Source organism: Emys orbicularis, chromosome 5 (assembly GCF_028017835.1).
Source record: "Emys orbicularis isolate rEmyOrb1 chromosome 5, rEmyOrb1.hap1, whole genome shotgun sequence".
Lineage (NCBI taxonomy): Eukaryota > Metazoa > Chordata > Testudines > Emydidae > Emys > Emys orbicularis.
In genome coordinates, this window is record NC_088687.1 from 119934735 (window position 1) to 119954982 (window position 20248).

Here is a 20248-nt window from a genome sequence, read left to right on the forward strand (position 1 = left end):
TTTTTGTTCTTGTTTGCCTCTACCCTTGTTAGATAGAACTAATCTTGTGCGGGGGGAGGGTCATAATCCTCACAGCTGTTCTTGTTGCACTGTACTGTGCAATAACAGTCAGCCAAGACAGCACTTTATTGGAAGCGGGGCAATAGGAAGGAGGGAAGTTTTTCCTTTGTGCTATTCATTAAGTTTTGTGCCGGAGTGAAAAGACCCAGGAATCAAACAGGGTAGTGAGTATTAGAGAAGGAATATATTAGCTTATGTTTATTTCCTTTTGTGACTTGTTCTTTTTGCATAGAGGGATAATCAAATTGGGTTTTCTTTTGTGTAACTAAGGGTTTTGCCCAGGGGAATATCCTCTGTGTTTTGAATCTGTTGTCTGTGAGAGTAGCTTGCATGCTAATCTCACAGAGGTATTCCTTTCACCCCTTTTCTTTAATTAAAAGTCTTCTTTTTAAGAACCTGATTGATTTTTTCTTGTTTTAAGATCCAAGGGGTTTGGATCGGTGTTCACCAGGAAATTGGTGGAGAAGTCTCTCAAGGCTACCCAGGGAAGGGTTATAGTACTTGGGAGGAAGATATTTTTGGGGGAAGACAGAGTTCCCAAATGACTCATAAACGGTTGTTTAAACGATTTGGTGGTGGCAGCATACTGATCTAAGCTGGTAATTAAGCTTAGGGGTTCTCATTCAGGTCCCCACATCTGTACCCTAAAGTTCAGAGTGGGGGTGAAACCTATGCCACCCACCTTGTCTCTCTAATATCCTGGGACCAACACAGCTATAAGACTGCATACATCAATTTATAGGTAATACACAGCAGAGAAATTGGCTGGTAGCTATTTGGCTCTGTCAGTGGTTTCCTTGGGTTGGGAACTATGGCCTTTGCTCGGCAGCAGGCTTTTGGGATGGTGCAATTCTGGGTACAACAAATCAGAAATTGAAGCAGCTAGCTTTTGGTGATTGGTCCAAAGTGATTGATTAGCTCACTGTGGATACTATATAGGCCAGAAGCCTTATTAGGCTGCAGTTGTGTATAGCCAGGTTGAGTTCTGAGCAGTCAAAGGCGCCATCAGGATTGCATCTACACTTGGCACCTGCCATCTCTCAGAAACCATCATTTTAACTGCATGTCTGAAAGCTTAGTCTTATTTAAGCGCTCTGCCATTGGCCACCAACTGGGATGCAATTAAGTTTTCTGTAACTGGGTATTCTTTCTTGCCCAGACTAGAATCTCTGCTTTTAATAGTTCATCAGGCTTTGTGACTGAAGTGAGTGTAATTCAATTTGGAAAAAACAATGAGGAGTCCTTGTGGCACCTTAGAGACTAACAAATTTATTTGGGCATAAGATTTCATGGGCTATAACCCACTTCATCAGATGCATGGAGTGGAAAATACAATAGGCAGGTATAAATATACAGCACATGAAAAGATGGGAGTTGCCTTACCAAGTGGGATGCCTTACCAAGTAGGTGGTGGCTAGTGGCGTTCTGTTACTTTCTTTGTTGGGCCTGTCCTGAAGTAGGTGACTTCTGGGTACCCTTCTGGCTCTTTCAGTCTGTTTCTTCACTTCCCTAGGTGGGTATTGTAGTTTTAAGAATGCTTGATAGAGATCCTGTAGGTGTTTGTCTCTGAACAGAACGGCACTAGCCATCACCTACAGCCCCCAACTAAAATCTCTCCAGCGCACCATCAAGGATCTACAACCTATCCTGAAGGACGATCCCTCACACTCACAGACCTTGGGAGACAGGCCAGTCCTCGCTTACAGACAACCCCCCAACCCAAAGCAAATACTCACCAGCAACTTCACAACACACAACAAAAACACTAACCCAGGAACCAATCCCTGCAACAAACCGTGTTGCCAGCTCTGTCCGCATATCTATTCAAGGGACACCATCATAGGACCTAACCACATCAGCCACACCATCAGGGGCTCGTTCACCTGCACATCTACCAATGTGATATATGCCATCATGTGCCAGCAATGGCCCTCTGCCATGTACATTGACCAAACCGGACAGTCCCTGCGCAAAAGAATAAATGGACACAAATCAGACATCAAGAATTGTAACATTCAAAAACCAGTAGAAGAGCACTTCAGTCTCCCTGTACACTCAATAACAGACTTAAAAGTGGCCATTCTTCAACAACAAAAAGTCAAAAACAGACTTCTGCGAGAAACTGCAGAACTGGAATTAATTTGCAAACTTGACACCATCAAACTAGGCCTGAATAAAGACTGGGAATGGCTGGATCACTACAAAAAATAATTTTCCCTCTGTTAATATTCACCCCTTCTTGTCAACTGTTGGAAATGGGCCACATACATCCTAATTGAATTGGCCTCATTAGCACTGACCCCACACACACACATGGTAAGGCAACTACCATCTTTTCATGTGCTGTATATTTATACCTACCTACTGTATTTTCCACTCCATGCATCTGATGAAGTGGGTTCTAGCCCACAAAAGCTTATGCCCAAATAAATTTGTTAGTCTCTAAGGTGCCACAAGGACTCCTCGTTGTTTTTGCTGATACAGACTAACACGACTATCCCTCTGAAACCTGTCAGTTTGGAAACAGTTTCGTTCCTTTGCTCTTGCCTAGTTTGATCTAGAAGGTGAAAAAAGGTATCTACTTCTATAAAAACTTCCTATTCATTCTTGGCAGATTTAAATTCCTGATATAGTCTAGTTGTGTCACTCCTGTAAACCCCAGGTATGCTCAAGTTAAAATATTATACCATCCTTACAGCTTATAGAGTGTAAAAAAGTAGTTTTCACAGCCTGCTAAAGTTGTGTCCTCAACGGAGAGCAGAACAGGTGAGCAGAACAGGAGTCAAAATTCCTGCACTCTATCCCTGACTTTCAGTGTGCACTGTGAGGCTTAAATGAGGTTTCCAAAGTGCTTTGAGATCCTTGGGGGGAAATGCTATATACATGCAAAACTATAATTCTCCCATTTTCCCTTTCTCATTCTCTGCATGGGGCAAATCACTAGTGACTTGATTCTCAGAGGGACTAAGCAGCCACACTTCCTATAGAAAAACATGGGAGCTGCAGGTGCCTAGAACCTCAAAAGATCAGGCCAAAATGACCATGTCTTGAAGCTCTTGGACTGTTCAAATTAACCAAAGAACATCAGTATCAGCATTTTTCACAATACCTTAAAATGTGATTGAGGTTGGAGCAGTGTAATAAGCTTCAAAACCAAATTGTTTTGTAAGATTGGCAGGTGCAGAGGGAAGCATGACTGCAAACATGCCCAGTAGCTGACTAAATAAACAAGCTTAAATTCACCACTTACCTACTAGGGTATGGGGAATATGGCTGGCCTTGAGATTAAGGCCCTGGACTGGACTGGGATATAAAGGATCTGCTTTTATATTTTTGCTCTGACACCGATTTCTCATGTTATCTTTGGCAAGTCATTTAATCTCTCTGTCGCCATTGCTCAGTTGTAAAATGAAGATGATGATTCTTCCTTTCTTTGTCTTCTCTGTTTAGATTGTAAACTTTTGGGGGCAGCGACTATCTATTACTAAGTGTAAATACAGCACCAAGCACAATGGTGCCCTGATCTCTGTTGTGGCCTCCAGGCTCATCTGTAATAATAAATAATAATAATAATAATTAATAATAAAATAACCTACACATCACACAGATGGCTCCAGAGATGAAAATATTCATAAATCTAATTTGAACTGACCTTGAAAGCTTTCCCACTGCTATAAATATTACAAAATAAAAACTAAAAAAAATATATAAAATTACTGTGTATTTAAATTCATTAGTACCAAAGAAATGCACATGCAATCCATATGAGAAGGGTTAGCCTTTAAGATATTGTAAGTCTTGTATGTTTAGAGAAACACTGTTTTCCAGTGTAAGCAATACTGAGGTCAGGATTACAAAGATTTTGTATGCTCTGTTTATAACCTTCCTTATTGATTTTACATTAATATTATTTTAACTTTACCACAGAGGCCATACGAAATTCATTCAGCCACTCCAATTGATGAGATCCTCAACATGTTCAAGATAGAAAGAGTTCATTACTCATCCACATGGTGCAAGGGCATGATAGCATTACTGAAAAAGGTAAGACAGTACAAGCGCTATTTGCACTCGCCTCCTCCCCCAAATAATCCAGTGAATATCATAGAAGCAAGATACAGCTCATACAAGTATCAGGTTCTTTTAATCTCATGTATAGAGGGAAAGGTGCCTTTCCTTGGCCTTTCCTGAACAGCAGAGGTGCAGCATTGTCTCCTATGAAGTTGGTTTATTATTGTTATCATACTGGTCTGAAAAAACAGTTCAATTTATCTTTTAAATTATTTTTATAAGGAATTTGAATGTTCCTGAAACAGTCCTAGAGACCAAGGATGTCTATTTTCCACAGATCCAGCAGTGGCACCTCCTGTGTTGCCCTGTTCTTGCCTCAGCCCTAGTTTGGGGACACCACATTCTCCATTCCCATTCAATCCTTTGCATCTCTGCTGAGATTGCCAGCAAAGTTACCTAGAAACCTAAGAACTGCCTCTCTTGTGCCGTGCTCCCATAATTGCAGCAGCAAAGGTTCTCAGGCTGGAGCCTCCTTACTATAAGTGACCAGAAGCCATAGGTTGGACATTCTCCATGAAGGGGGGAGGGATAGCTCAGTGGTTTGAGCATTGGTCTGCTAAACCCAGGGTTGTGAGTTCAATCCTTGAGGGGGCCACTTAGGGATCTGGGGCAAAATCAGTACTTGGTCCTACTAGTGAAGGCAGCAGTGGGTTGGACTCAATAACCTTTCAGGGTCCCTTCCAGTTCTATGAGATAGGTATACCTCCATATATAAGTCCCATGACACTGAAACTTGCTTTCCACCTGATTGTCAGGGAGCTCACTGCAAAAACATATTATGATGAACTGAAAGAATACATGTAAGATGGCAAGTAGTGCCAAATTATGATGGGAAGTTTTTTTTTTCATCACTTGGACTCTTGTCCACTAGTAAATGGACTAGTGCTACTAATTCATTTCATATTCTATAGGTCACTGAACAGCCCTCAGATGGTAATTACATTATCTTAATGTTATATGCAGTGTTGTTGTAGCCATGTTGGTCTGAGGATATTAGAGAGACAAGCTGGGTGGGGTAATATCTTATACTGGACCAATTTCTTTTGGTGAGAGAGACAAGCTTTCGAGCTACACAGAGCTCTTCTGCAGGTCTGGGAAATGTATTCAGATCATCACGTGAGTTAATTTTTTAAAAATATTGGGACTTGTAAGAAGTATGAGATGGTTCTCCAAGCTTTTCCTAATTAAAAATCCTATTATCCACATTAGTAAGATGCATTTACCCTTCTTGAAATCTTTATGGCATACAGTGTCTTAGAAAATGCATTGTTTCGATCACAGCTCCTCACTAAGGACCCTGAGTGCCGCCTTTCAAGTCTTGCAGACATTCAGAGCTCTCCATACTTAGCTGATATCAACTGGGATGCTGTCCTGGAGAAAGCTGTGACACCAGGCTTTGTTCCTAATGTGAGTCAATAGTCTAGTTGAACTAAATTTGCAAATCCCCTATCCAATTATTGCTGTCATTTTAACTGTTTACTAATAGACATTTGCATTTATTTCTCCAAGGATGTTTCAGTGTTTTCCTCCTGATGCACACACTAAATTAAATTCTGCTCTCATTCACCCTACCATAACTGAGAGCAAAATTTGCATTAGGTTATTGGACAATGGTTGGTGTGGGCCTGTGCTGTGAGGTGGCACTGAGCATTCTCCCTCTCAGGTGCTTGGCTGGCTGGTTCTTGCTCACATGCTCTAGGTCAAACTGATCACTATGTAGGTTCAGGAAGGAATTTTCCCCCAAGTCAGATTGGCAGTGACTTTGGGGCTTTTTCCTTCCTCTGCAGTGTGTGGATGTGGTTCACTTGACAGGATTATCTGGGTATATCTCAGTTAATCATTTTTCTGCCAGCCATTACAGGTACCTCAGGCAGTGGTACACCTTGGTCCCTCCTGTTCTCTGTCTATGGCACACAATAGTTTAGTCTCCTGTGGGCTGTGGATCTAAGTGAAGTTGTTGGGTTTAGTGTGTGAGTGCTGGGTGATGTCGGTGCCCTGTGATGTATAGTAGGTCTGGTGGTCCCTTGTGTGACAAAAAATAATTAAACTTAGTTTACTTTATATTTTCTTTCAAATAAAAATGGCACTCGGTCAGAACATAGGGTAGCCTCAAACACACATGTACTTAACTTTAAACACATGAGCAGTTTGATTGAAGTAAGGGGACTGCTCACATGCTTAATGCTACACATGTGCATAAGTTCTTGCAACATCAGGGGCTTTGCTTCTTATAATATCCTCTGGTATGAAAATATTCTATTCCTGAAGAATAGGGGGACTGGACTAGATGACCCCTCGAGGTCCCTTCCAGCCCTACCTTTCTATGATTGGTTTATTTTCTAGAAGACAATTTTCCACTTTTGAAGAGTTGGATTCTGTTTTTAAAAATGATTTACTGAATGAAGGCATGTGAGAAAATGAATAAAAAGTAAGAAATGATTTGATTAAATGCTTCTCAGGCTTCATTCCATCATAAAAGCTCTTGCAAAAATCTCCCCAAAATGATACTCTTGTCACAGATTTGGGGTTGGTTCAGGTTTTTTTCAAACCTGAAAAACATGGGCTAGCTCCCACTAACATGAAAGCTCCCCCTAACTTGGAAGGGAGCATGATCAATCCATACAGTACTTCAGGTAGAGATGGTATTGGTTAATCAGGCAAATGAAGCTAGGTGAATTGCAAAGATTATGTTCTTGGTCTCTTTAGGGAGAGGTGCTAGCTGTACTTCCTGGCATCTGATCCAGAGTTATTACTGGAAGCCACATACCTCATCCTTTCAGCAAAAGTGTACAGTGCCTGGGCATTGCACAGCTTTTAGCAATGAGCTTAAAAGAGCATAACCGTTGTAGCTGAAAGAGCACTGGCAAGCAAATTGAGACGGGGGTGGGAGAAAAACAGCCCATCTAACCTGTTTTAGGAAATGATGGATGAAATTCACTCTAGCAACACACACACAGAGCCAGAACATTTTGACTTCATATGGGTACAGCAGAAAAGAGTTGGAAGGTGAGTTCCATCCTCACCAAACCAGGCCAGGGTGCAGGACACCTTCCCTCCTACCCACAGCTTCTGCTCCAGCCTAGGGACTGGGGTAATGGCCATAGTCACTCCACACCAGTTGTGCAAGGTACTGGATCCATGGACTCTCCCCTGACCAACACCTAGATCCTCCCTGGCTCACTCCCAAAGCGGACTCTTCAGGGCCAGCACAGAAGCCATGTGTGTGACACACAAGGAGAGTACAGGCACCCCTTCCAGCCATTCAGCTGGTCCCCCTCCCCAACCTCATGCAGTCTCTGTGCAGGGTTTGCCTTGCACCAGTCCTTCATACCAGGAGCGAATTCTTTTGACAAGAAGTTCAGCTCAACTACTCAAAACCTAAAGATTACCTCCATTCCTTATATTTTCAATGCTGCAAATAATGTTCCCTTAAACCAGTGCTTACTTTTAAGTCACTGAGTCAAATTCAGCCCTAGTGTGAGCAGCACAAGTCCATTGGCTTACATGAGGGTGGAATTGGGACCAGTAAAAAAAGCTTATAGTAAATTTTGAGGGGGTCAGATGCATGCTATCTGACCTTAATAGCATGCACTACCACAGATGTGATCATCTTCACAGGTACATGCTAATACAAAAGCAAATCAAATGCTTTTTTTTACCTTTTATTTATAAATCCAAAATACATACCTCTATTTAATCACAGTTGCTAAAACGATGCACTGATTGCAAGTAGCCACTTCCAGTCATAATGTGAAAAAAGATGAAATCCAGAATTTTTGAGATTAAAAAGAACCTAAATCGTTTTGGGATTCAAATAGGACGAGTAACATACCATACAGGAAACCTCTAAGTTCAATTGCCCTTTCTTATTCTGACATAATGATTATTGTTACTGCAGCCTAAAGTTAGAAATTACAAAATGAGATACAAAAATCTTACATAAATTATCTTCAGGATCATCCTCATAGATATCGTATTTATCATTTGGGCAGATAACAATATTTAGCTTAATCTAATTGTTAAATCATAATCATTTTCTTGTCAAGGAGATGTAATTTTGATGAACAAAATGTATAGCTTATGACTTCGGTGGAACAGTGACAAATTACATCAGCTGGAGATCTGCCCCAGTGTCCCCATTAAGACACTAAATAAGGCTGCAATCTTGCAAATACTTATGCATATGAATAACTTTGCTGATGTGAATAGTCCCATGGAACTCAAAGTTACTCATGAGCATATTGACAGAATCAGGGCCAAAATTTTGCACCAAAACACTTTAGGTGCCTAAAAATTTCACGCACCTAGGTTTGAAAATTTCACCCCTAGTTCTTTTTTTATTTTGCACAGTTCTTTACTTCTCTTTAACTTGTTTAATATATTTTTGGCAGATTCCGGGTTTTGGGGCTGGGGGGGGGGGTCCTCCCTAATTCAGATCTTTTTAAGGGCACCTTATCTGTCTTGTTTTCAAGACAGTCTAAACAAGTTTCCAAACCTTCTGTTGCAGCAAAAAGTTATTTAAAAGTAATTTGAGAGGCATATGTAGAAGCTAATTGTTTGGTATTGTTTCTCAGACAACTGAATCGCCTCCATAATTGTAGTTGATTACAGAGAAGGTGATGCTGACTGTGAAACAAGAGAGAGTCCTGTTTACTATTTCCATCTTATTTGGAAACACTGATGTGTCTGCCATTAAAAACGTATCTAAAGGTGCATTACCCTATTGTATTTTGGTTTGGTCTGTTTGGTTTGTCTATGTCTAGCAGGCATTGCATACATACACTGTACCTGTTTTTTCTGATCAGATCCAAAAAGAAAGCAATATCATAGACATCTAGATGCAAAATTATTCCAATGCTAACGTTGTCTGAATATGGACTTCCCATTGAGGGATAAAAAAAATTCCCGTCCATCAAAGGTCAAAACATTTTTAAAGGGGAAAAAATCATAATCCTCCACTACTAAAAGTAAAACAATTTCCCTAGCTAAAACACCAACTCTCATTGGCATTTGGAGCTACTCTTAGAAAAAAGATTCTTCAATTTACAGAGGCACATTGGCGGGGGGGGGGAGGGGGAGAACCATTATACCAGATGTAACTAATTCAGATAACAGCGAAAACTAGTTCAAAATAGAAACTCCAAGTCTAGGTTTAGGGGTTAAAAGAACACCCTTCCGCATTAGTTACAAGAGAATATAATGAAATACAATTCTCCAATTAAAGGAAGAGAGAAGTAAAACTGCACGCAGGTACTCTCAGACCTAGTTAAAGATTCAATTAAAAGCTTTGCCAGAGGCTTCAGGCTAGTTGCTTATATAGCAGGGTTTGCTCCACTCTGTTGAACATGTGTATGAGGTCATTAGGAAGACTAGTGAAGAAATAGGTGTCTCAGTGCCTTTGTGTTAACACCACCCTACTTTATGTCTCCATCTTGTCTGACTGAAGACCAGAGGACTGGACTGATGGAAAGGTGTTTTCCCTTGAATTTGCTCCCCTTATCCTATCCTCCCAATGACTCTGGCAGAACCCAGCTTAGCTAACTTTTGGGGCACACTACAAAGCTCGTCTTGTTTTCCAGGCTTTTGGTGATGGGTTGAGGGTTGTGGGTGTTTTGATGTGAGGGGGCGCTATTTATTATTAGGGTAGAATGTTACTTTATTCTGGGTGCTTTTACTCAGCACTCCCATGTACATGTCCACAATACTCTTGCCACTTTCCAGATACAAATGGATTTTGTTCCCACAAGGCCCATGGTGGAGGCAGGGGGGGCCCTGAAATTTCACGCTATATATATTTGGTCTTCCTGTTTTGAAAGCATTATGTTAGAAGAGGCTATACTGTTGTTTTTTTCACCATCATGTGGGCTTCTTTCTAGTCATCTGCTGGCAGTGTCAAGCCCTGTATTTCTCTCAGACATTTTCTTTGTTTAGTATTGAATGTTGGAGGAATCAGTCAAGAAGGTGATTTAAATGTAATTTTCATTTTCCATAGCCTTCAAAATTACAGAGAGAAAATTTCTCAAATGCTGGAACAAGTCTCTAAACTATATCTGCTGAAAAAGAAAGTGGTGTTTGAAAAAAATGAGAATGCATTTTATTTATAAAGTGCTCTAATCTAGAGGCATCCATAAAAAACAGCAACATAGTGATTGCTACAGACTCCAGCAGAACTTATATTTGAGCTAAATATATTTTGAGGGTATCTTAAGATGTAGGTATGCCATACTCACATCATACTAATAATTAAACAACAGAGAACATTGTAGGAAGGAGGATAATAAACTGGGCTAGAAAATTAACCCTTGCGTCTGGGGACACAAACAGCTATATCAATGGATCTGTGAGATGTTGGGCATAGAGATCTTTTAGTGTCTGTTGGCATGTGGGGAGGAGGGGTCTTCCACCACAGAATCATAGGATTCTAGGTCTGGAAAGGACCTCAATAGGTCATCTAGTCCAATCCCCTGCACAGAGGCAGGGCTAAATATTATCTAGAACATCCTTGACAGGTGTTTGTCTAACCTGCTCTTAAAAACTTCCAGTGATGAAGATTCCACAACCTTCCTAGGTAATTTGTTCCAGTGCTTAACTACCCTGACAGTAAGTTTGCCCTATTGTCTACCCTGAATCTCCATTGCTGCAATTTAAGCCCATTACTTCTTGTCCTGTCCTCAGAGGATAAGGAGAACAATTTATCACCCTTTTCTTTAGTTTATAACAGCCTTTTATGTACTTGTTATCATGTCTCCCCTGAGTCTTCTCTTCTCCAGACTAAATAAACCCAGTGTTTTCAATCTTTCCATGTAGATCATGATTTGCAGACCGTTAATCATTTTTGTTGCTCTCCTCTGGACTTATTCCAATTTGTTCACATCTTTCACAAAGTGCATGATGAGAATAGGGCCAGAGACTTGACTGGTGGTGGTCTGGTTGCACCAGGGAAAAGCATAGAAGAAGGATACTCTAGTGGTTAGGATGCTAGCCAGAGATGTGGGTTCAATTCCCAGCTCTGCCACTGACTTCCTGTATGTCCCCCAGTTCTCCAGCTATAAAATGGGAATAAGAGCATTTCCCTACCTCACAGCAGTGTTTTCAGAATAAATAAATTAAAGAGTTTCAGGTGCTCACAGACTGTAGAAATGAGGACATAGAACCAAGCTACTAGGGCTGATGAAGGAACTGCTGCTAATACCCCACCACCAAAAGCTACACCTGCTGACCCAGTGGGATCAGATGATTAACCACAGACTGCTGACTGGACACCACTGAGTATAAAGCTTCCTCTTTCAGTCTGATCCCTTGTCTGAGCACCTAGTTGCTAGGCTTGTAATTACCTAGATTACCTCTGAGAGCAAGTCCCTGCCTCCTTGCCTGGTTCCTGCTAACTTGCCTTGTTCCTGTTTCTTCACCCTTACCCTCATTGTTGATGCTGGCTTTGACCCTTGGGGGGGCCCCAGCCCTGACTCTTCTCCTGGCTCTCGCCACTAGATCCTACAGCCCACTTTATGGCCCTGACACTTAGAGAGAGAGAAAAGGGAATCTATAAATAAACCTAAACCCCAGATAAGGTTTGCTTTATGCTCCTGTGAACTTTCTCTCCTGCGATTCAGACCTCAGGACAGTGTCAGCAGAGGAAAAGGCATTGTGTGTGAATGGCACTAGCTGACACCTTGTTTGTTTATTCTCCCCTTGAGATGATCAAATGACTTTAGATCTTGCATGTGCACCACAAATTCAGATTGGGGGTGCAGAACTCATTTTCAAATATGCAAGTGAAATGTGGAGAAAAGGAGACAATTTACTCAGTGGTGCTAGAAACTAAGCTGGACAAAAAAGGCAAAAAAAAAATTGTTGAAGAATGTGTCATTTTGTCATTGTTCACAATGGGATCTGCTGGGTGCTGAGCACTCTGGAAAATCAGGCTTCTCATAGGTAAAGTGAGGATTCCACACCCAAACATTACAGTGACTTTAACAATATATATAAACAGGCAAGTATAAACAAGCCGGAGAAGGAAGAGGAGCTCTTCATTGTCACAAGAAGGTGTCAGTCAGTCCTTGAGATGCTAGAAAGGAACAGCCGTTAGTTAACTAGATCTACATGAGCTCTTTGAATTAAGTCTATGAATTCTTGCTGAAATCCACAGTAATGTAATTAAAGAGTTTACATCTCTTTTGTTTCTGTGATTCAAGTCTGCTCTTAAGCAATGTCTGTATGTGCACGTGCGCGTACACACACATACACACACACACTTCTCCAAAAAAAGAACAGGAGTACTTGTGGCACCTTAGAGACTAACAAATTTATTTCAGCATAAGCTTTCGTGGGCTACAGCTCACTTCTTCAGATGCATAGAGTGGAACACACAGACAGAAGATATTTATACATACAGAGAACATGAAAAGGTGGAAGTACGCATACCAATTGTAAGAGGCCAATCAATTGAGATGAGCTATCAGTAGCAGCAGAAGAAAAAACTTTGAAGTGATAATCGAGATGACCCATAGAAGGTGTGAGGAGAACTTAACATGGGGGGGAAAAAATTCAATTAGTGTAATGACCCAACCATTCCCAGTCTCTGTTTAGGCCTAAGTTAATTGTGTCTAATTTGCATATTAATTCGAGTTCAGCAGTCTCTCTTTAGAGTCTGTTTTTGAAGTTTTTTTGTTGCAAAACTGACACCTTCAAGTCTGTCACTGAGTGATTAGAGAGGTTGAAGTGTTCTTCCACTGGTTTTTGAATGTTATGATTCCTGATGTCAGATTTGTGTCCATTTATTCTTTTGCATAGAGACTGTCCAGGTTGGCCAATGTACATGGCAGAGGGGCATTGCTGGCACATGATGGCATATATCACGTTGGTAGATGTGCAGGTGAACGAGCCCCTGATGGTGTGGCTGACGTGGTTAGGTCCTATGATGGTGTCACTTGAATAGATATGTGGACAGAGCTGGCATCGGGTTTTGTTGCAAGGATAGGTTCCTGGGTTAGTGTTTTTGTTGTATGGTGTGCGGTTGCTGGTGAGTATTTGCTTAAGGTTGGGAGGCTGTCTGTAAGCAAGGACTGGTCTGTCTCCCAAGATCTGTGAGAGTGAGGGATCATCTTTCAGGATAGGTTGTAGATCTTTGATGATGCGCTGGAGAGGTTTCAGTTGGGGGCTGAAGGTGGCGGCTAGTGGCGTTCTGTTATTTTCTTTGTTGGGCCTGTCCTGTAGTAGGTGGCTTCTGGGTACTCTTCTGGCTCTGTCAATCTGTTTTTTCACTTCAGCAGGTGGGTATTGTAGTTTTAAGAATGCTTGATAGAGATCTTGTAGGTGTTTATCTCTGTCTGAGGGATTGGAGCAAATGCAGTTGTATCTTAGAGCTTGGCTGTAGACAATGGATTGTGTGGTGTGTCCTGGATGGAAGCTGGAGGCATGTAGGTAAGTATAGCAGTCAGTGGGTTTCCGGTATAGGTTGATGTTTATGTGACCATCGCTTATTAGCACAGTAGTGTCTAGGAAATGGACCGCTTGTGTGGATTGGTCTAGGCTGAGGTTGATGGTGGGATGGAAATTGTTAAAATCATGATGGAATTCATCAAGGGCTTCTTTTCCATGGGTCCAGATGATGAAGATATCATCAATGTAGTGCAAGTAGAGTAGGGGCGTTAGAACAACACTTCCTTAGCTCTCGTTCCCTAAGTCAGCCATAAAGATGTTGGCATACTGTGGGGCCATGCGGGTACCCATAGCAGTGCCGCTGACTTGAAGGTATATATTGTCCCCAAATGTGAAATCGTTGTGGGTGAGGACAAAGTCACAAAGTTCAGTCACCAGGTTTGCCGTGATGGTATCGGGGATGCTATTCCTGATGGCTTGTAGTCCATCTTTGTGTGGAATGTTGGAGTAGAGGGATTCTACATCCATAGTGGCTAGGATGGTGTTTTCTGGAAGATCACCGATGGATTGTAGTTTCCTCAGGAAGTCAGTGGTGTCTTGAAGATAGCTGGGAGTGCTGGTAGTGTAGGGCCTGAGGAGCGAGTCCACATAGCCAGACAATCCTGCTGTTAAGGTGCCAATGCTTGAGATGATGGGGCGTCCAGGATTTCCAGGTTTATGGATCTTGGGTAGCAAATAGAATACACCTGGTCGGGGTTCTAGGCATGTGTCTGTACAGATCTGTTCCTGTGCTTTCTCCGGGAGTTTCTTGAGCAGATGGTGTAGTTTCTTTTGGTAATCATCAGTGGGATCAGAGGATAATGGCTTGTAGAATGTGGAGTTAGAGAGCTGCCTCTTAGCCTCTTGTTCATATTCCAACTTATTCATGATGATGACAGCACCTCCTTTGTCAGCCTTTTTGATTATGATGTCAGAGTTGTTCCTGAGGCTGTTGATGGCGTTGTGTTCAGCTCGGCTTAGGTTATGGGGCAAGTGATGCTGCTTTTCCACAATTTCAGCCCGTGCACATTGATGGAAGCAATCTATGTAGAAGTCCAATCTGTTGTTTCGACCTTCAGGAGGAGTCCATGCAAAATCCTTCTTTTTGTAGTGTTGGTAGGAAGGATGCTGTGGGTTAGTATGTTGTTCAGAGGTGTGTTGGAAGTATTCTTTGAGTCGGAGACAGCGAAAGTAGGATTCTAGGTCACCGCAGAACTGTATCATGTTCGTGGGTCTGGAAGGACAAAAGGAAAGGCCCCAAGATAGGACAGATTCTTCTGCTGGGCTAAGAGAATAGCTGGAAAGATTAACAATATTGTTGGGTGGGGTAAGGGAGCTACTGTTGTGGCTCCTTGTGACATGTAGCAGTTTAGAGTTTAGTGTCCTTTTTCTTTTGTAGAGAAGCAAAGTTTGTGTTGTAAATGGCTTGTCTAGTTTTTGTAAAGTCTATCCAGGAGGAAGTTTGTGTGGAAGGTTGGTTTTTCATGAGAGTATCCAGTTTGTAACTTCTCCAAAAGAATCACTAAATGACTATTTTACCTTGTCTGGTTAAGTAAATCAGCACATGAACTAGGAGGTAAGGATCTGTTCAGCCAAGAGGTGCGACCTTTAAAAACTTCATGGGCTCAAACAGATCTTAGGTACACAATGCTTGGGAACATGCAAAGCCATTTTTGACCCATGTTTGTTAGGTCAGCTTAAAATGATCAGTTTGTTCCAATTTGTATGGTAAAGAAGGACTGTCAGATTTGAGATGGCTTGTTTAATCCTCATGTCAACATGATTGTCAACAGAGCTAACTAAAAAGTCATAGACAGGACAGGACACTTAAGGTATTTTCTGCATTCCTATACTTCAGTATATGAAACAGTTTAGCACACAGAATATTCTGCTCCGAGAGAGAGAGAGTGAGTCAGATGTTGTTTTATTAAAAAATAACCAGTGACTTTTTTCAGGTTTTTTTTTTTTTTTTTTTAAGTTTATATCAATGTTTTTTTGCTGTTGGCCTTTGGGATCAGTTTGTTTATTTTTACATCCTTTCATATTTTCAGTTGTTTACAAAACTGAAAATGCCCAGAAGCTGGGATTTTTCCTCCCTTTCATCATCCTTTTCTTCCCACAGCTGTGCAATGGAAGGTTCATGCATGCAGCTCTAAAGCCCTGATGCCGAACAAGCTCCTTCCAACAGCAACATCTGAGTCTCTGGATGACTCCAACTTAGCATTTATGTAGTACTTTTATGTTCAAAGCTCTGCACAGACATTCATTAATTAACTTTCACACCTCTATGAGCAGAGGCGTAGCGAGCGCCCTCCGTACCCTCCGACCGCAGGGGGCCCCGCAAGGAAGGGGGCCCCTAAAAGTGGCAAAATAAATACCGCATTCCAGTTTCTGCATTGTAAGGGGCCCCGCCCGGACATATGTTCGGAGGGGGCCACGTTCTTTGTTGCTATGGCCCTGTCTATGAGGTGAGCATGGTCAGGATTATCCCTATTTTAAATGTGGGAAAACCAAAACAGAGATGACGTGACTTTCTCAAGGACGAACAGCTACTGAGTAGCAGAGCCAGGATTAAAACTGACTAGTTCCTGAATCCCAACACTGTCCATTCCACCAGACTACTAGAGCTAGTTGAGATTCTTTGACCATTTTTTTTCTCCTAGCAAAATATCATTCTGTTGAATTTGGCATTTTCCCCAGGAAAATGTCAATCTCAACTAAGATTTTTGATTTTCTGATCAGGAGAATGGAAAATAAAAAAAACTTGTTTTGACATGTTACATCATTTCATTTTTATTGAAAATGTCAAAAAAAAATCCATTTAGTCATTTCTGATTACCAAATTTTCAGAATGTTTAATTTTGTGAAAATTTTGATATTATGACTTTTCGTTCTAATTCAGAACAGAAAATAATGTCAAAATCTCAATTTCCCACAGAAGGAAAATTCTGCATTAAGTCTCCCACTCTCAGTTACAGTAGTGCGAATCTGTAGTAACTTCATTGGAGTCACTCTAGTTTTACACCTATAGTTGAAAATAGAATCTACCCATTTATAATTTTACTCTTAATCTTTCTTGCTGATTTATTCACTGGCTACTCTGCTGCTTGTGTTGTGTTGTAGCAATAGAATGGCTCTCAGCTCACACTGGCCCTGTTTCAGTAAGGTAGTTAAGCATAGGTATGTTTTTAAACAATTTGGCTTCAGTAGGACTACTCACATGCTTAAGTACCTTGTTCAAGCAGAGCCACTTTCACTGGATGGAAATAGATTCCCTCTTCCTAAAAGTCAGTCCATTTAGTGCTCTTGATTTATGAGAAAAGGCCATAAACAAACTGATTCCACTCCAGTTGAAGCTAATGTCAAAACAGTAGCCTGGTCTACCCTTCTATGTTTTCCCAGCATAGTTGTGCCAGCAAAATCCCTAGCAGAGGTGTAGTTATACCAGCAAAAACGTCCTTTTGACAGGATAAACTTATTTTGTTCAGGGAACTGGTTTAAACTATAAAAAGAACAGGAGCACTTGTGGCACCTTAGAGACTAACAGATTTATTTGAGCATAAGCTTTCGTGGGCTACAGCCCACTTCTTCGGATAAACTATATCCACAAAAGCACTCTTTTGCCAGTAGAAGCTGTGTCTCCATAAGGAGGGTTTGCCAGTATAGATACCGCTTTCTAGCATAGACAAGGCCCGTCATTGATTGCAACAGGAGCAGGCCCCAATACTGAATTTAAGTCTGTGTTGGCACCACATTCTCAATAGCAAATTAAAAGATCTTCTGTATGGGGGAAAAATATTAACGCTCTTCATGAAGTGTTCAGGGCGTAGCATAGGATTTTAGCCACAATTCCCAGCATCACAACGGGGAGTCCTGTAGTTAAACTGACATTCATCTGCTTGAAAAATCTATCAGTGTATATGTTTTCTGCACAAGCAATGCCTCTGAATCACTTCCTGGCCTTGCCTCATTTCTGTGGTTACTTTAACAAAGTGGAGAAAACTCCGCATTCATTGGAGTCACTCCAGATTTACTCTTGTATAAGCAAGAAGCGAATCTAACCATTTATAATTGTTTACAATTGTATGTTTTACTCCATCATTTAAACTTTGAACTTCATTACTGGAAATGAAGGTCACAGTTTCTGTTTCACAGCTGGTTCGCTTAAAATAGGCCAAATATATTGGGCTTCTGTTGAGTTACATCAGGAATGAATTTTGCCCCTATGCGTGGTCCCTTCTGGCCTTCATATCTATTGAACTAATATTGAACAAGCAAACAAAAGACATAATGGTATTCTGAAAAATAACTTTGTACCCTTTTGTAACAGAAAGGAAGACTGAATTGTGACCCTACATTTGAACTAGAAGAAATGATTTTAGAGTCCAAACCCCTTCATAAAAAGAAAAAGCGACTTGCAAAAAACAAATCCAAAGATGGAGCAAAAGAAAGCTGTTCACTGGTAAGTCATGGACTATGGGTGTAGTCAGAATCCCATTTCCTTTCTTTGAAGGATTTGATCAATCAAGTTCAGTTTAAGCATTTCTGAAAATGATTTGGTCCCAGTGTTGGTTAATCTGCAGTCCCAAAACACCTCCAAAACAAGGCACAAAGCAACGATTTATTTCAGTCATGAAAATAATTTGAGAACTTTAAGATTTAAAAAGCTAAAATATACACCTTTAAAGTAAGAAAATTGCTGCCAATTGGCAAATGCCCTTCCCACACATGGGTGGAAGACGTCATAAGGAGTACTTATCTGCAGCTGGTACTTAGAATGACAATGTGCAGTACACAAGCTGCATGTTTATAAAAGTTTTAAGGAAAGTCTCAAATATTTTTCTCCTCTTTACCAGGCTTGACTTATGTATCCCACATCTAAAGGCTCTTTATATAAAAATCCTAAACTTTTCAAGGAGATAAAAAGTAATAATTTTCCAGGCTCAAATTTTCAGTGCAACGATGTTTTATACATGCTGTTGCTGCTTCAAGTGGTTTTGAACACTCACACATTGTAATCTTCTTAGAGCTATCAGACTTTAAAATGTTCAAGAAGAATTCTTTAAAGGTGAACATCTCCCTTTAAAAACATTCAGACAGAATAATATATACAACTTAAAGAATCTGGAAAATGCCGCTTGTTCATATTAATTTGTAAGCTGTTTTGTTCAACACCGGTTCTGTTGTTGTGATTTTGTGTACAATTTTCTGTCATATATAATCAACATATTTGTGCTGTTTTTAAAGAATGTACACCTGCAGCAGTGCTTGGAAACTGTGAGGAAAGAATTCATCATATTCAACAGAGAAAAGTAAGTGCATTCCTTAAATGCCCGTTTAACATACACTGCTGAAATTAATTTCAAAAGGAGAAGGATTCCCTCCCCCCCCCAAGTCTTAATAAAAATTATTAATGATCACACCAGCATGAGTTAAAAGCCCTTACATGAAATTAAAGGCTGGACTTTCATTGATTTCCCTGCTGTACTGTCTGTGGTGTAGCAATGTTGTTATTCTTCCGTCTCTGAAAACAAGCAGAATGCTTACCGAGAATGTGTGGTAGAAAGAAGAGGTAAATGTCACTGGTGGTCTCCAGAGAAGCAGTAACAATTAAGCAAAAGGACTATTATACAAAGGCCCTGCTTTTTCACAAGTAGAACAAAGCCAAAAGAGGTGATAACTCATGAAATTTTAATAAAGTAAGCTGCAGTGTTCCGATGTGGATATTCTTTGTGTACTTGGCCTCCAAAAACCAAGACTCCATTACTTCTTTTCATTATAACTCAACGTTCAGAGAAAAGTGATACCTCTTTATAGCCAGCAGGCATGCCTTAGTGGTCTAAACATTAGCTAGAACCACTGGAAACAGGTTTGAATCCCAAGAGGGTAGACACCCTCATTTGTCCTAATAATACATTGGATTCCATGTAGTTTACTGGATGGGGGTCTCTTGGATATAACCATAGAAATTGTAGACCTGTCTGTTGTGCATTGACATTGAAGATCCAGTGGCAATTTTCATAACAGAAGTGGATTACCCCAGTCTCCTTGGCCAAATTTTCCTTTCCCCTGATCTCACTGTTTTCAGTAGTTTCATCTGAAAGTGTCATTAGGCCAGAGAGAGAGCAAGCATAAGGATGATTCTGTAGCTTGGTGTCACAGATCCCCAGGATCGCTGCATCCTACCCAGCTTTGGAACAGTCTCCAGGAGGAGCCCTTCAGTGTGCCAGACCCAATAGGGGTTTCACTTTTCCTCCAGGGTAAGCCATACAGCTTCACTGCCTCTTTGGACTGTACCTCTGAGCCTTCAGCACTCCTGCTTCACACTATGAATTCCATTCAGCGAGACTAACTGAGGTAGACTCCTGGTAGAGGCTTGTATACTTTTCATGGATTAATGCACCTCACCAAGCATTTGCAGTGACATTCAACCAGCATTGTCAAAACAGGCAGGTTTATTAACTGGAACATGGCATAGGTAGACCTTAAGGTAGTATGCAGAACTGAAGGTTAAAGCATAATCCATTTCTGGTTAGCCCAGAGCCCAGGCAAGCTGTAGTGATTCCTTTTGTTCAAGATCTCTCAGTCTCTCCATCTGACCTCCTTGGTCAGACTCCAGGGGAGAGCCCCAGCTCCTTCCAGCAGCCAACTCTTATCCCGCACCTCATACTTCTCCAATCTTTTGTTCTCCAGCTGGGAA

The 20248-nt window shown here is 41.0% G+C and overlaps 1 protein-coding gene across 2 annotated transcripts in view; it reads left to right on the forward strand.

The window, feature by feature from the left end:
* STK32B (serine/threonine kinase 32B) overlaps positions 1-20248 on the forward strand; it is a 272197-nt gene that overhangs the window by 227028 nt on the left and 24921 nt on the right. For both annotated transcript variants that reach the window (XM_065405246.1, XM_065405247.1), the window contains 4 exons: positions 3988-4104; positions 5413-5538; positions 17879-18010; positions 18796-18860. In XM_065405246.1, coding sequence (XP_065261318.1) covers positions 3988-4104; positions 5413-5538; positions 17879-18010; positions 18796-18860 — 440 coding nt within the window. The remainder of the gene's footprint in view (positions 1-3987; positions 4105-5412; positions 5539-17878; positions 18011-18795; positions 18861-20248) is intronic.